At 48.8% G+C, this 15,663-nt stretch overlaps 1 protein-coding gene across 1 annotated transcript in view; it reads right to left on the reverse strand.

Annotated features, from left to right (window-relative positions):
• LOC143528424 (spermatogenesis-associated protein 16-like) overlaps nucleotides 1–15,663 on the reverse strand; it is a 55,618-nt gene that overhangs the window by 22,517 nt on the left and 17,438 nt on the right. The window contains exons 4-5 of the mRNA XM_077024133.1: nucleotides 15,423–15,512; nucleotides 1,626–1,710 (exon numbers count right to left, since the gene is read on the reverse strand). Coding sequence (XP_076880248.1) covers nucleotides 1,626–1,710; nucleotides 15,423–15,512 — 175 coding nt within the window. The remainder of the gene's footprint in view (nucleotides 1–1,625; nucleotides 1,711–15,422; nucleotides 15,513–15,663) is intronic.

The following is a 15,663-nucleotide window of genomic DNA, read 5'->3' on the forward strand; positions in this document are numbered from 1 at the left end:
ATATTGTGTGTGTGTGTGTGTGTGTTTGTCTGTGTGTGTGTGTGTGTGTGCGCACGCGCCTGGTTGCTTGCACTGTGATCTTGCGGGTCTGTCAGTCACCACAGCCCAACACGTGAACTGAATACAACATCAGAAGCCACTAGCAGCTTTTTCATTGGGCCCCTGTGGAATAAAGAACTCTGCTTAGATGGTAGACAGAAGTGAGTGAAGAGGGTCAGTGTCCTGTTCAGTGTCCTGTGTTTGTCACACAGCTCTGACTATGCATGCACACCTGTCACCAGCAGGGGCAGCACTGAGCTACACCCAACGGACAATACTCAGAGGGCGTTGTGATCTCAGAAAGGACCACCTGTTTGGACGCTACGCAGTTAAATGTGCAAAGTGACACTTTTTTCTTCCTTTCAACTTAGAAGACATAAAAGCCACTGGTCTCTGGGGCGCCAGCGTGGACACGTGACTGGCGTGGTAGAAGTACGCTGGCACATAGCTGAGCCTTCCAGCGGGCAAACGTGGCACTGGGAAGACGGAAAAAAAATGGCCATCGCCATGAAAACACACAGAGATGAAGCGAAACCCATGTGGGATGGAAATTAATGAACAAAAATCGAGAAAGCACTTGATGTGCGCTGAAAGCTAGTCTATTCATCTCACTTCAAGAGAATGCAAATGGCGCCTTGGTTGCAGACACAGGCTACTTTAGGGGGTCAACTGCATATTCCTTTTTTCTTTCTTTTTTTTTTTTTGTTGCTCTGAATAAAAACTCAAAACCATCTCTCTCCACAGACGGCGAGAGAGAACTGATCCTGGGAGAGGTGCCTAATCGCTTAGTCTTATAAATACAGACATCTCGTCCAGCTGGAGTTTGTGTTGGTGCAGAAGAATGCAACCCCAATTCTGTGGACAACTATTTAACGCCCTGACTCATCCCCAACATGGCACCTCATAACCTGGCAGTGATCTGGCACGTGTTAGTCTGCTTGTGTGCTAGTAGATTGCAGTTTAACTTAAATAGGCTTCCTTGACACTTGTAAAAGCTACGGTAAAAAGTATTCTGAAGGCCTAACTGTTTGAACAATGACACCTGCATGAGACCATCAGGATGTTTTTGTTCAAAGACGGCAATGTTTACGCTAAGCATGTGCTCAGAAACACTGAAAAGTCAATATATACACATCTTACATCCAAAAATCCAGATTAAACTCTTCACCTACCCTTAACATTATGCATTCATTCATATAATAATTCCTTTAGTCTGAGTACATTTTCTTCAGTTGCATTTGTAAAATCTTTAGCTACCCTGACGCTCCTTCAGGTGCATAATTACATACTTTTCCTTGACACCTAATTACATTACACCTTTTGTCTGTATATCATTACGCTTAATCATGATGTGCCTGATAAGATCAGCTCACTGATCAGATCTTTCTGTTAAGGTCTGAATACCCGGGATCATTGCACCTACCTCACCGTTTCCCATTTAAAGCACTTTACAGTTCTGCAGGGGTTCGGGCTGATTGATATGCGCGGGGCGACGTCATTGGCCAGTCTCTTAAGCAGTAATCACTCATTGGGCTTGCGAGCGGGTGCCGGGCCCCGCGTGTGCCTGCTGGCCCATTCGTCCTCACCTGCCAATACAGTTTGATGAGCTTGCTTATGTGGGCCTCGCCGTCTCTGCACAGCCAGTGGACGTAGTCAGCAATCATGGCACTCCTAATGACAAGGACAGAGAGATGCAGACAGCATCAGACAACTCTCCATCACGATGCTACACTCTACCGAGGGACGAGGCGCCAGACAGCAGACACAATTTCAACATGTGGAGACGGGCAGAGACGGGTGGAGGGGTGGAAGGTAGGCAACTTCTAATGCTTCTGTGTGTGTGTGTGTGTGTGTGTGTGTTTGTATGTATGGGTGTGCATATGTGTATGTGCCCATCTGTGTGTGCATGCATGTGTGCGCGCGAGTGCGTGTGTGTACAGGCATGTGTGCATAGGTGTATGTGTGTGTATGTGCATATTTGTGTTAGTGTGTGTTTGTGTGTGTGTGTGTGTGTGTGTGTGTGTGTGTGCATTTGTGTGTGTGTGTGTGTGTGTGTGTGTGTGTTTAAACAAACAAATCAGGAATAGATTCTGAATGAATGAGTCAGGTCCAATGAATTTGGTCTGAATGCAGATTATGAATAAGATTTTTATACCTCCTCTAACCAGCCATGTGTTGAAAACATCAGAACAGTGTATGAAGTCTAAACATAACCTATAGCTTCCTTTAGTTTCAAAGTTGCCAGTTACTATAACAACAAAACCATAGTCACCATAACAATTAAAATCTCAGTCCTGTCCTTGTGATGCTGATGTCATGAGACCTACAGTACGCTGGCTCAGCAAATAGCTGAAAATCAGAAGGCAGAACCAGCATTTTCTTCTGGACCTGTTCACTGGATCCCAGCAGCCCTTTACACTGTTGTGTTGAGCTTCTTGCCAACCATTTAACAGTTTCAAACATTTCAACTAGAGCTGCATGGACGGCATTAGCAGGAGCTGGTGTCAGGCCACCATCACACTATCAGCATTCGATACAACATCGACAGCTATAGGCCAACAGCACAGTACAGTAGGACATGCAGCAGATATCAGCCCAGGGACAATCTACTGCTGTGCAGCAACACCAGGACCTGCTCCCACTCACCACCCACTCACCACACACTCACCTCCAACTCACCACCCACCCACCACCCACTCACCACCCACTCACCACCCACCCACCACCCACTCACCACCCACTCACCCCTCACTCACCACCCACTCACCACCCACCCACCACCCACCCACCACCCACTCACCACCCACTCACCTCCCACTCACCCCTCACTCACCTCCCACTTGCCACCCACCCACCCACCTCCCACTCACCACCCACCCACCACCCACTCACTCGCCTCCCACTTGCCACCCACCCAACACACACTCACCACCCACTCACCTCCCACTCACCCCTAACTCACCACTCACTCACCACCCACTCACTCCTCACTCACCACCCACTCACCACCCACTCACCCCCCACTCACCTCCCACTCACCCCTAACTCACCACTCACTCACTCACTCAACACACACTCACCCCTCACTCACCTCTCACTCACCACCCACTTACCTCCCACTCACCCCTCACTCACCACCCACTCACCCCTAACTCACCACCCACTCACCCCTAACTCACCCCTAACTCACCACCCACTCACCACCCACTCACCCCCCACTCACCAACCACTCATCCCTCACTCACCAACCACCCACTCACCACTCACTCGTCTCCCACTCACCACGCACCCACTACCCACTCACTCGCCACCCACTCACCCCTCACTCACCACCCACTCACCCCTAATTCACCACACACTTACCTCCCACTCACCCCTCACTCACCACCCACTCACCTCCTACTCACCCCTCACTCACCACCCACTCACCTCCCACTCACCACCCACTCACCCCTCACTAACCCCCCACTCACCCCTCAATCACTCCTCACTCACCTCACACTCACCACCCACTCACCCCTCACTCACCACCCACTCACCCCTAACTCACCACCCACTTACCTCCCACTCACCCCTCACTCACCACCCACTCACCTCCTACTCACCCCTCACTCACCACCCACTCACCTCCCACTCACCACCCACTCACCCCTCACTCACCTCCCACTCACCCCTCACTCACCACCCACTCACCCCTCACTCACCACCCACTCACTCCTCACACTCACCACCCACTCACCCCTCACTCACCACCCATTCGCCTCCCACTCACCACCCACTCACCCCTCACTCACCCCTCACTCACCTCTCACTCACCACCCACTCACCACCCACTCACCCCTCACTCACCACCCACTACCCACTCACTCGCCACCCACTCACCCCTCACTCACCACCCACTCACCCCTAATTCACCACCCACTCACCTCCTACTCACCCCTCACTCACCACCCACTCACCCCTCACTAACCCCCCACTCACCCCTCAATCACTCCTCACTCACCTCACACTCACCACCCACTCACCCCTCACTCACCACCCACTCACCCCTAACTCACCACCCACTTACCTCCCACTCACCCCTCACTCACCACCCACTCACCTCCTACTCACCCCTCACTCACCACCCACTCACCTCCCACTCACCACCCACTCACCCCTCACTCACCTCCCACTCACCCCTCACTCACCACCCACTCACCCCTCACTCACCACCCACTCACTCCTCACACTCACCACCCACTCACCCCTCACTCACCACCCATTCGCCTCCCACTCACCACCCACTCACCCCTCACTCACCTCTCACTCACCACCCACTCACCACCCACTCACCCCTCACTCACCACCCACTCACCTCTCACTCACCACCCACTCACCCCTAACTCACCACTCACTCACTCACTCACCACACTCACCCCTCACTCACCTCTCACTCACCACCCACTTACCTCCCACTCACCCCTCACTCACCACCCACTCACCCCTAACTCACCACCCACTCACCCCTAACTCACCACCCACTCACCACCCACTCACCCCCCACTCACCAACCACTCACCCCTCACTCACCAACCACCCACTCACCACTCACTCGCCTCCCACTCACCACGCACCCACTACCCACTCACTCGCCACCCACTCACCCCTAATTCACCACACACTTACCTCCCACTCACCCCTCACTCACCACCCACTCACCTCCTACTCACCCCTCACTCACCACCCACTCACCCCTCACTAACCCCCCACTCACCCCTCACTCACTCCTCACTCACCTCACACTCACCACCCACTCACCCCTCACTCACCCCTAACTCACCACCCACTTACCTCCCACTCACCCCTCACTCACCACCCACTCACCTCCTACTCACCCCTCACTCACCACCCACTCACCTCCCACTCACCACCCACTCACCCCTCACTCACCTCCCACTCACCCCTCACTCACCACCCACTCACCCCTCACTCACCACCCACTCACCCCTCACTCACCACCCATTCGCCTCCCACTCACCACCCACTCACCCCTCACTCACCCCTCACTCACCTCTCACTCACCACCCACTCACCACCCACTCACCCCTCACTCACCACCCACTCACCTCTCACTCACCACCCACTCACCCCTCACTCACCACCCACTCACCCCTCACTCACCACCCACTCACCTCCCACTCACCACCCACTCGCCTCCCACTCACCCCTCACTCACCACCCACTCACCACCCACTCACCCCTCACTCACCATCCACTTACCCCTCACTCACCACCCACTCACCCCTCACTTACCTCCCACTCACCCCTCAATCACCACCCACTCACCCCTCACTCACCACCCACTCACCCCTCACTCACCACCCACTCACCTCCTACTCACCCCTCACTCACCCCTCACTCACCTCCCACTCACCCTCACTCACCACCCACTCACCCCTCACTCACTCCTTACTCACTCCTCACACTCACCACCCACTCACCCCTCACTCACCACCCACTCACCCCTCACTCACCTCTCACTCACCACCCACTCACCACCCACTTACCCCTCACTCACCACCCACTCACCCCTCACTCACCCCTCACTCACCACCCACTCACCTCTCACTCACCACCCACTCACCCCTCATTCACCACCCACTCGCCTCCCACTCACCCCTCACTCACCACCCACTTACCCCTCACTGACCACCCACTCACCCCTCACTCACCACCCACTCACCTCTCACTCACCACCCACTCACCCCTTCACTCACCTCCCACTCACCCCTCACTCACCACCCACTCACCCCTCACTCACCACCCACTTACCCCTCACTCACCCCTCACTCACCCCTCACTTACCTCCCACTCACCCCTCACTCACCACCCACTCACCCCTCACTCACCACCCACTCACCCCTCTCACCACCCACTCACCACCCACTCATCCCTCACTCACCCCTCACTCATCCCTCACTCAACCCTCACTCACCACCCACTCGCCTCCCACTCACCCCTCACTCGCCACCCACTCACTACCCACTCACCCCTCACTCGCCACCCACTCACCTCCCACCAACCACTCACTCACCTTCAAACCACAAAAACTGTGCCAAGTGTTCATAATATGTGCTATCAGTTGATACTCAAGAGAGGAGCATTATTAGAAACCAGACCATGATAACGGAGCACTGGAGGCAGTTAGCACTACCACATGTGGAGAAGCAAACCCTGTTGCACTATTGGAAGGGCTTCACGCTACATAACTTGTACAGCAGTGGTGTCCCTGACCAACTCCACATCCCAGGCTGTCTGTGCTTCACGTGAAAGAACAGGAGCATGGCCAACCCTCACAGTGGTACGATATAGGACAGAGGTATGAGACAGGACAGTGGTACGATATAGGACAGAGGTATGAGACAGGACAGTGGTACGATATAGGACAGAGGTATGAGACAGGACAGTGGTACGATATAGGACAGAGGTATGAGACAGGACAGTGGTACGATATAGGACAGAGGTATGAGACAGGACAGTGGTACGATATAGGACAGAGGTATGAGACAGGACAGTGGTACGATATAGGACAGAGGTATGAGACAGGACAGTGGTACGATATAGGACAGAGGTATGAGACAGGACAGTGGTACGATATAGGACAGAGGTATGAGACAGGACAGTGGTACGATATAGGACAGAGGTATGAGACAGGACAGTGGTACGATATAGGACAGAGGTATGAGACAGGACAGTGGTACGATATAGGACAGAGGTATGAGACAGGACAGTGGTACGATATAGGACAGAGGTATGAGACAGGACAGTGGTACGATATAGGACAGAGGTATGAGACAGGACAGTGGTACGATATAGGACAGAGGTATGAGACAGGACAGTGGTACGATATAGGACAGAGGTATGAGACAGGACAGTGGTACGATATAGGACAGAGGTATGAGACAGGACAGTGGTACGATATAGGACAGAGGTATGAGACAGGACAGTGGTACGATATAGGACAGTGGTACGATATAGGACAGAGGTATGAGACAGGACAGTGGTATCACACAGGACAGAGGTATGAGACAGGACAGTGGTACGATATAGGACAGTGGTACGATATAGGACAGAGGTATGAGACAGGACAGTGGTATCACACAGGACAGAGGTATGAGACAGGACAGTGGTACGAGACAGGACAGTGGTACGATATAGGACAGAGGTATGAGACAGGACAGTGGTACGATATAGGACAGAGGTATGAGACAGGACAGTGGTATCACAGGACAGAGCTATGAGACAGAGGCACGAGATAGGAGCACGGCCCAATCCTCATAGGATGGCGTTTCTCATCTGTCAGATGGACTGTCTTCATTCATGTCCAGATGGAGGTCCTCTCCACCTTCACCTGCACCATGTGCTGTTGTGATGTTCATTCACATCTCTGCCCAGCATTCTGCTTTAGTCTGACACCAGTTGCACTCACCCGTGTCTTCTTGTTCATCCGTCACCAGTGTATTTACTCTCCGTGTCTGGCTGTCTCATTGGGTGTTGTGTTTATATCCATGTATTCATTCTCTGACATTTTTCCAGCCTTGAGGATTCATTGATTCTGTTTTCTTGCGTCTTCCTGAGTTCAAAAAGTCTTGTCATCTTTGTTTTTCCCTCATACTTATTCTTCTGTCTGTTGGAGTTGTGCAGTTTAAAGCCCAGTTAAAGCACGCTTTCCCATGGAACTGTAATGCTAGCTTAATCAAGCTTAATCAGACGACTTGACTCTTTTGTGTGTGTTTTACCATTTTTTGCTGTTGCTACTTATGAGTCAGATTAATAGGATGCAATGATAACATGGACATTGTCAGACTATTATCTGAGGATTTTCCACCGAAAGAGTTCTTAAATGATACATGTTTAAATGTATCATTTATATCTCACACACACACAACTCACACACTCACACACACACACACCTCACACACTCGCTTTGATGGTTTGATTGTGCAAGTGTGTGTGTATCACTTTCATCTGTGGAAATACTGCGGTAGGACATTAACGGAGCTGTCATGCTGTGTCTTCATCAATTCACAACAAGCTGAAGAGACGTCTGGGTCAATAGAGAAGAGGCGTGTTGTGGCATGACCCTGTCAGCTATTTCCTTAATGGTCTAAAAAACAGAACATGACCTGAGCAAAAAATTCAAAGTCATACTTAGCTACTTAATACTTTTGCATATGAACAAAACCATGAAATGTAATATGCTCCATGACTAAACATGTGCTGTCGACTATAAACCTCCTTGACCAGGATACATATTCTCATCCAGAGTGGAGCAAAACAACCCTGTCTCACAGGCTCTCCTGCCGTAATATTAATCATCGCCCTCAACCAATAATTCATATTGCTATGATGAAAAATGGCCATTTGCTGAGCGTGGACTCTGGGTGCGGTGTCTATTTATCCTTGCTCTCTTTCAGGCTAGGGTACTGCTTAGTGTGTCTTCAGAAGACAGCTTACTTTGTGAGCAGCACAATATACTACCATCCCCACACCATCTCCAGACCACCCATCACCCCATCACCCCACCTTCACATCACCCAACGTCACTCAGTGTCACCCCGTGACCCCTACGCGCCACCCCCATGTCATCCCACGCCACACCCACGTCAGAAGGAGACTGCTCGGAGATAATCTCAGTAATTACTGCAGATTTGATCCTGAGTAATGACAGCTGACCGAGACGGCCACTTCTCGCCCGATAGCTCAATGCCTGCTGATTGCTCGCTAACTTGGCAAGGCCCTTCTGTGAAACAGATCAATGTGGCCCACACACCATAGTATCTGAGCCGAAATGGCCGTCCCCCAGAGGATGAGCTTTGTGTTAGTAATGAAGGAGCTGTCTTAACGAGCCCGATATGCCCGAAGGACATGATTGTTTAGGGGCTGGTTACCCAGCAGTGCCTTAACATCGAGCCCCCTCTGTGATCCATCAGTTTTGAGTTTGTCAGCGAGCGAATGGATGGCTTAGGTCTGCTCCGTCTGTGAGACGCATCGAGGTGCTGGAATGATGCCGTTTGCTAGCTCGGCGTCATTAGGGCACCTTGTTCAGCTTGCCTGATTAATCCTTGATGAGGAGGCACAAGTGTCCTGCTGGGGCAAACTGTGCAATACTCGTGGGGGTAAATGCCAATTAAATGTTTACAAATAATTAAGCATGCTACCTCCTTGTCTCCTCTGGGACTGAAATGTTGTTAGTAAACATGACATTTACTCAGTGGGGTTCAGCAGACCTGGTGGAGTAATACCTACAAGTGCTGAGGGTTGCCCTGCTCAGACCCATTCTGTTGGGGTGTGACGGGTCTATCCTGGAGCAACAACTTCCAGTCTTCCTGTCTGTCAGTTGGTTTCTGCTTAAAAGCTATAGCACAAAGAGCTAACTGGTAGCCAATGAAAAGCTTCTGGGGACAAAGCCAAGACAAGGTCCTACCACCTGTTTTTTTTTGCTTGATTGTTGGTTTGTGAATGTTGTGTGTCACCGGGCTGAACAGAAACCAGTAATGGGACAGTGGGTGTGTGTGTGTGTGTGTGTGTGTGTGTGTGTGTGTGTGTATCTGTGTGTGCAAATATATGTGTAAATACATGTGTATGTATGTGTGGGCATATGTTTATGCATGTGCATAAGTGCATGTTCGTGTGTCACATACAGTACCTGCATGTATATGTGTGTGTATGCGTGTGTGTGCAGGCATGTATGCATGTGTCTCTGTGTATGAAGCACTTATCTTCCTCCTCCATATAACAGGACTGAAACGTCCTTTTTAGTGCTATTTAAAATCCTGTCATGCCCCCTGTGCACTATACCAGAGCTGAACTATAAAAAGAGCTTGACCACTTAATTCCCTTTCCACAGTGCCCGAGGTAACAGGGGTGATAACAGTCAATAATTCTATTTCACCACAGTCTCCTCACCACTGAGAAATGAGTCTGGATGAGACACATATGTGCTGAACTGTGGGTTTGTTCAAAATAGCAGAGGAATCCAGAGACTGCTGTGTATTCTGTGTGGGTTCTGGGGACTGAGCTGTGTGTTTGGTTCTGGGGACCAGACTGTGGGTTGGGTCCTGGGGACCGAGCTGTGTGTTGGGTTCTGGCAACTGGGCTGTGTGTTGGGTTCTGGGCGGTGTGTTGGGTTCTGGGGACTGTGTGCTGGGTTCTGTGGACTGGGCTGTGTGTTGGGTTCTGGGGACTGGTCTGTGGGCTGGGTTTTGGGGACCCCCTGGCTCTGCTTGGGTCATGTCCACTGGCTCTTGCAGTCGACAGTGCCATGTTCGACCCGCCATGTTGCCCAAGCTAATTTCAGAGTGCTGGTTATTCCTCTTGCACTGGTCACATGGGGTGTTGAACAATAAAATATTTTTCTGCTCAATGGGAGAAGAAATGACAGAGGGCAGAGAAAAGCATCAGCACCAGGCACTGATCTCAGAGCAGCACATCAGGCCGTGATAATAACCAGTCTGACAGTGCGGCTCGTTATGGGCACAACAGCAAAATCACTGTGCCTTTAGGAATTGGACCAATGAGGTGTGACTATTACACCCCCAGGAAGAGTCGTATGTGTGTGTGTGTGTGTGTGTGGGAGAGAACTGCGCTGTGTGTGAACAGTTGTACAGACATGACAGAAAGCTCCATGTTGTAGCCACAGTTGTGCAGCTTTCCCTTGGTGTGATCTTCCTCAATGGTAGTCTACACATCGTCGATAGGCTGCAGTGCTGGTAAAACAGGGCAAACGCACAGGCAGCAGCGACGGCCCGAGAACATCACAGCGAGCCCTAATTCACCCAGCGTGGAGGAGACAGGAGTAGGTTCCTCTGCATTGTTTTCTTGTGATTCAGCGTTTTGTGCTCTCTAGCCTCCACAGGTTGGCTCTGATGCTCTGATGCCCTGGTCCCTCATCTCTTCTCAAAGATCATAACCCAGAGATCTCCTAACCATAACCCTAGTCTAACCCTCACCCTAGTCTAACCAATATCTCAGACTGGGTTAAAAGCCAAAGAGAAAAAATGTGTTTTAAGAGCGCATTTAAAAGCAGTCCTGTATCAGTCGTGTATTAGTCCTGCATTAGTCCTGTATCAATCGTGTATTAGTCCTGCATTAGTCCTGTATTAGTCCTGCATTAGTCCTGTATCAGTCGTGTATTAGTCCTGTATTAGTCCTACATTAGTCCTGTATTAGTCCTGCATTAGTCCTGTATCAGTCGTGTATTAGTCCTGCATTAGTCCTGTATCAGTCGTGTATTAGTCCTGCATTAGTCCTGTGTCAGTCGTGTATTAGTCCTGCATTAGTCCTGTATTAGTCCTGTATCAGTCGTGTATTAGTCCTGCATTAGTCCTGTATTAGTCCTGCATTAGTCCTGTATCAGTCCTGTATCAGTCGTGTATTAGTCCTGTATTAGTCCTGCATCAGTCCTGCATTAGTCCTGTATCAGTCGTGTATTAGTCCTGCATTAGTCCAGCATTAGTCCTGTATCAGTCGTGTATTAGTCCTGTATCAGTCCTGCATTAGTCCTGTATCAGTCCTGTATCAGTCGTGTATTAGTCCTGTATTAGTCCTGCATTAGTCCTGTGTCAGTCGTGTATTAGTCCTGCATTAGTCCTGCATTAGTCCTGTATCAGTCGTGTATTAGTCCTGCAATAGTCCTGTATCAGTCCTGTATCAGTCATGTATTAGTCCTGCATTAGTCCTGTATCAGTCGTGTATTAGTCCTGCATTAGTCCTGTATCAGTCGTGTATTAGTCCTGCATTAGTCCTGTATTAGTCCTGTATCAGTCGTGTATTAGTCCTGCATTAGTCCTGTATCAGTTGTGTATTGGTCCTGTATTAGTCCTGCATCAGTCCTGCATTAGTCCTGTATCAGTCGTGTATTAGTCCTGCATTAGTCCGGCATTAGTCCTGTATCAGTCCTGCATTAGTCCTGTATCAGTCGTGTATTAGTCTTGTATTAGTCCTGCATTAGTCATGTATCAGTCGTGTATTAGTCCCGCATTAGTCCTGCATTAGTCCTGTATCAGTCGTGTATTAGTCCCGCATTAGTCCTGTATCAGTCGTGTATTAGTCCTGCATTAGTCCTGTATCAGTCAGATCAAAAGCACAGCAGAGCACACAGTTGAAACAGGGCTTCACTCCACCAGTACTGCCTATGACATCTTACACCAGCGCCCTTCACTGAAATGAAGGGGACTGTCCCCAAACCTGGGATGCAGCACCCCACCATTACCCCTCTCCCACCAGCTGGACAGTCAGCCCGGTACTCTGGTGGCTGCCCAGCCCAGCTCAGCCCAGCTCAGCCCAGTGGTCGGCCTGACGCTGAAGCAGGAGAGTGAAGCATGTGTGCACCTTGCCGCCGGCCAGTGTGAGCTACACCTCTCCCAACACACACCTTGGCACCCAGCGTCTCGTGAGATGCGTTAGGGAGATACGTTAGGGAGACACGTTACGGAGACACGTTAGGGTTATGAATGTTCCTGATGGACAGCTTTTGTGCTGATGTTGCTTCCAGACCTAGTTTGTATCTCTGTAGTGACTAGAGTACAGGTGGGATTTACCATCATCAGCATGACATACTCTGCCCATGTTGGTTTATGGAGATTGTACAGCCATGAGTTTCATTTTATACACCTGCTAGAAATGGGTGTAGCTGAAACAATTAAACTCAATAATTAGGAGGACTGTCCACATACTTTTGCCCATAAAATGTAAAGTATTATTGGAAGGATGGTCTTAACATAATTTGGCATTTACAATTTCCATAATTTAATTATAATCATAAATTACATATTCAGTTGACATTTAAATACAAAGAACCTGTCTTTTGCTTTTATTGATTGTGTTGGTATTAAATTGTTCCACTATTCAAAAGCATATTTTGCTGAGATTTATACAGATTATGAGAAAAGGTTCTTCTGATTAATTTAATTTCTATTTCAGGCCAATTACCCCCCCTGCACAAATCCAATAATAAATCCTTCCTGAAGTTCCATATCTTGAATTCATTCTCTATTCAGGATGGTGCAGAAGTGTCACTCACTCTCTATTGGTCAGAATGGTGTCAGAGAAGTGTCACTCACTCTCTATTGGTCAGAATGGTGTCAGAGAAGTGTCACTCATATGCAAATCGATTCTGAATCGGAAAATCGATTTTTTTCAACACAGGCCTAATGGTGTTAGAGAAGTGTCACTCACTCTCTATTGGTCAGGATGGTGTGAGAGAAGTGTCACTCACTCTCTATTGGTCAGGATGGTGTGAGAGAAGTGTCACTCACTCTCTATTGGTCAGGATGGTGTGAGAGAAGTGTCACTCACTCTCTATTGGTCAGGATGGTGTGAGAGAAGTGTCACTCACTCTCTATTGGTCAGGATGGTGAGAATGAGGCTTGGTAAGAGTAAGAGGTAAGTAAGAGGTGAATCCAGTTCAGCCTGAACGTCACATTTTCATAGGAGTGATTTGTGGGTTTGTTCACATTTAACTCATATATTCACCGTATTTCGCCACGCCCACTTTCAAGTGTGTGTTTCTTCCACCTTTGTGTTAGAACTTCCGGTCAGCTATTTTTGCATTAGTGTACACTACTACATTTTAATGATTTTTTTTTTCATAAAATAGGCATTCTTGTCTTCTTACAATTACAAAATGAATGCAAGGAAAAGATGTGGCCACTGATTATAAAATAGTTACTTATCTGATAGCCTCACAAGCACCCGACGCATTTGCTTAATCGGAGCTTCATAACCGAGCCATTTCTCGGGATAAGGATGATCTGGTGTTGGTTTCCCCTCCACAAAATGATAAGACGTATGGACATTTGGGTGGATGTTTTAAATTTAGCGCCTTCAGCCTTAGACGCAGGTCCTCTTCTTTGGAAGGCGGTGGATATAAGTTATAAGGTGCCCCACAACACTCTGATCTTTTCGAGCTGTGGTCAAGCCAAGTTTTCCTCTTCTTCCAATTATTGTGACACCCTCTAACTGAACATATTATGCTAGTCATTTTGTGTTTGTTGTTGTTTTGCTTGTAATCGGTATCATCGTATCCGTAGCACCGGAAGTTCTAACACAAAGTCAACCAAGATGGCCCTGCCCAGTGTTGTCATGGAAAATAGCGTGAATAAGCCAGGACCTGTAGGAAACAGGACAGATGCAGGATGGGTACAGAGCAGGACACAGGGGCTCATGGGCCAGGGAAACATACAGAACAGATGAGTACATACCTAAAGAAGTGCATAAAGTCAGTTGGGTACATACTTAAATATCAGTGGGTACATACTAAAAGATCATGGGCATACTTAACATTTTGACTACAAGGTAAAAGTGGATGAGAATTCAGTGGAAATGGGCTATTGTTTTAAATACAAGTACACATACCTTATGAATAGAGATGGAGATATAGAGAGCTATTGAGAGAGATATAGAGATAGATATATAGAGATATAGATAGAGAGATTGAGAGCAAGAGATGTTGACTAATAACAATGTTATTAGTACTGTTATTGCCATTATTATATTATTATTACTATTACTGGTAGCAGTTATACTATTGTTGTGTATTCTATGTCTATTTGATATTTCCAATGTTAATAGCTTTGGCAAGACAAATGTGCATATTTGTCATACCAATAAAGCACCACCGAATTGAATTACATTTAACTGAGAGTGGAAGAGAGATAGAGAGAAGGCGGGGTGGAGGGGGGGGGGGGGGTGTTTAATAGTAACTTGGTGCCTGTCCTAATCTGTTCCATGCCATATGGGTTACCATGGCTTTGATAATGATGAAACATAATAATACACTCTCAAAATAAATACCAGCATTTACTTTACCATGGAGTTTACCCTGGCTGACGGTTTATACGATTTACTGTTCCAGTCAGTAAAGAGATCCGCATATATACAGTTGATAATTATATCATTAGAATGCAAATGGAACCTGAGCAGTGTAGGAAGCGCAGACAGAGACCCCCTTTGGTATCATGGGCGTGTGCAGCAGCGCCGTAACTGGAGTATTATTGTTCTACCTCTGCATTCACAGGCCGCTCAGCTGGCAGTATTGATGTATTTCTATACATATATTATCCCACAACAGGTTGGTCGAAAAAATACTCAGATACTGGGCCACCAGCAGAGGGGATGTTGGACCCGTGTACCAGCAGAGGGGATGTGTCCCGTGTACCAGCAGAGGGGGCGTGTCCCATGCACCAGCAGAGGGGGCGTGTCCCGTGCACCAGCAGAGGGGGCGTGTCCCGTTGAGCTGCAGGTAAATGACTGGAAGCTTTTCTCTGCAGTGAATTTGTCTTCATCGGGAGGAGAACACCCCCCAACCCCCCGGTACACCCATTAATACTAATTCTTACCTCACTGCTCTACAGGGTTTGCCAAGCAATCGATACACCATCGCCTGCTGAAGATGACTCCGGAGATGAATGGGATTTAGGTGGATGCTCCTGTGAATTAAGAGGGATACTTAAAATCGTGTTTCAAGGAATCAGCTTTAACACGAGCTAAAACTGAGTTCCTTTATTATTACACAGTGCTGGTCATATAGTACTCACAATAACTATGGACACCATGCAGACAGACGACCAAAATGGCTAA

This window comes from Brachyhypopomus gauderio, chromosome 12 (genome assembly GCF_052324685.1).
Source record: "Brachyhypopomus gauderio isolate BG-103 chromosome 12, BGAUD_0.2, whole genome shotgun sequence".
Classification (NCBI taxonomy): Eukaryota; Metazoa; Chordata; class Actinopteri; order Gymnotiformes; family Hypopomidae; genus Brachyhypopomus; species Brachyhypopomus gauderio.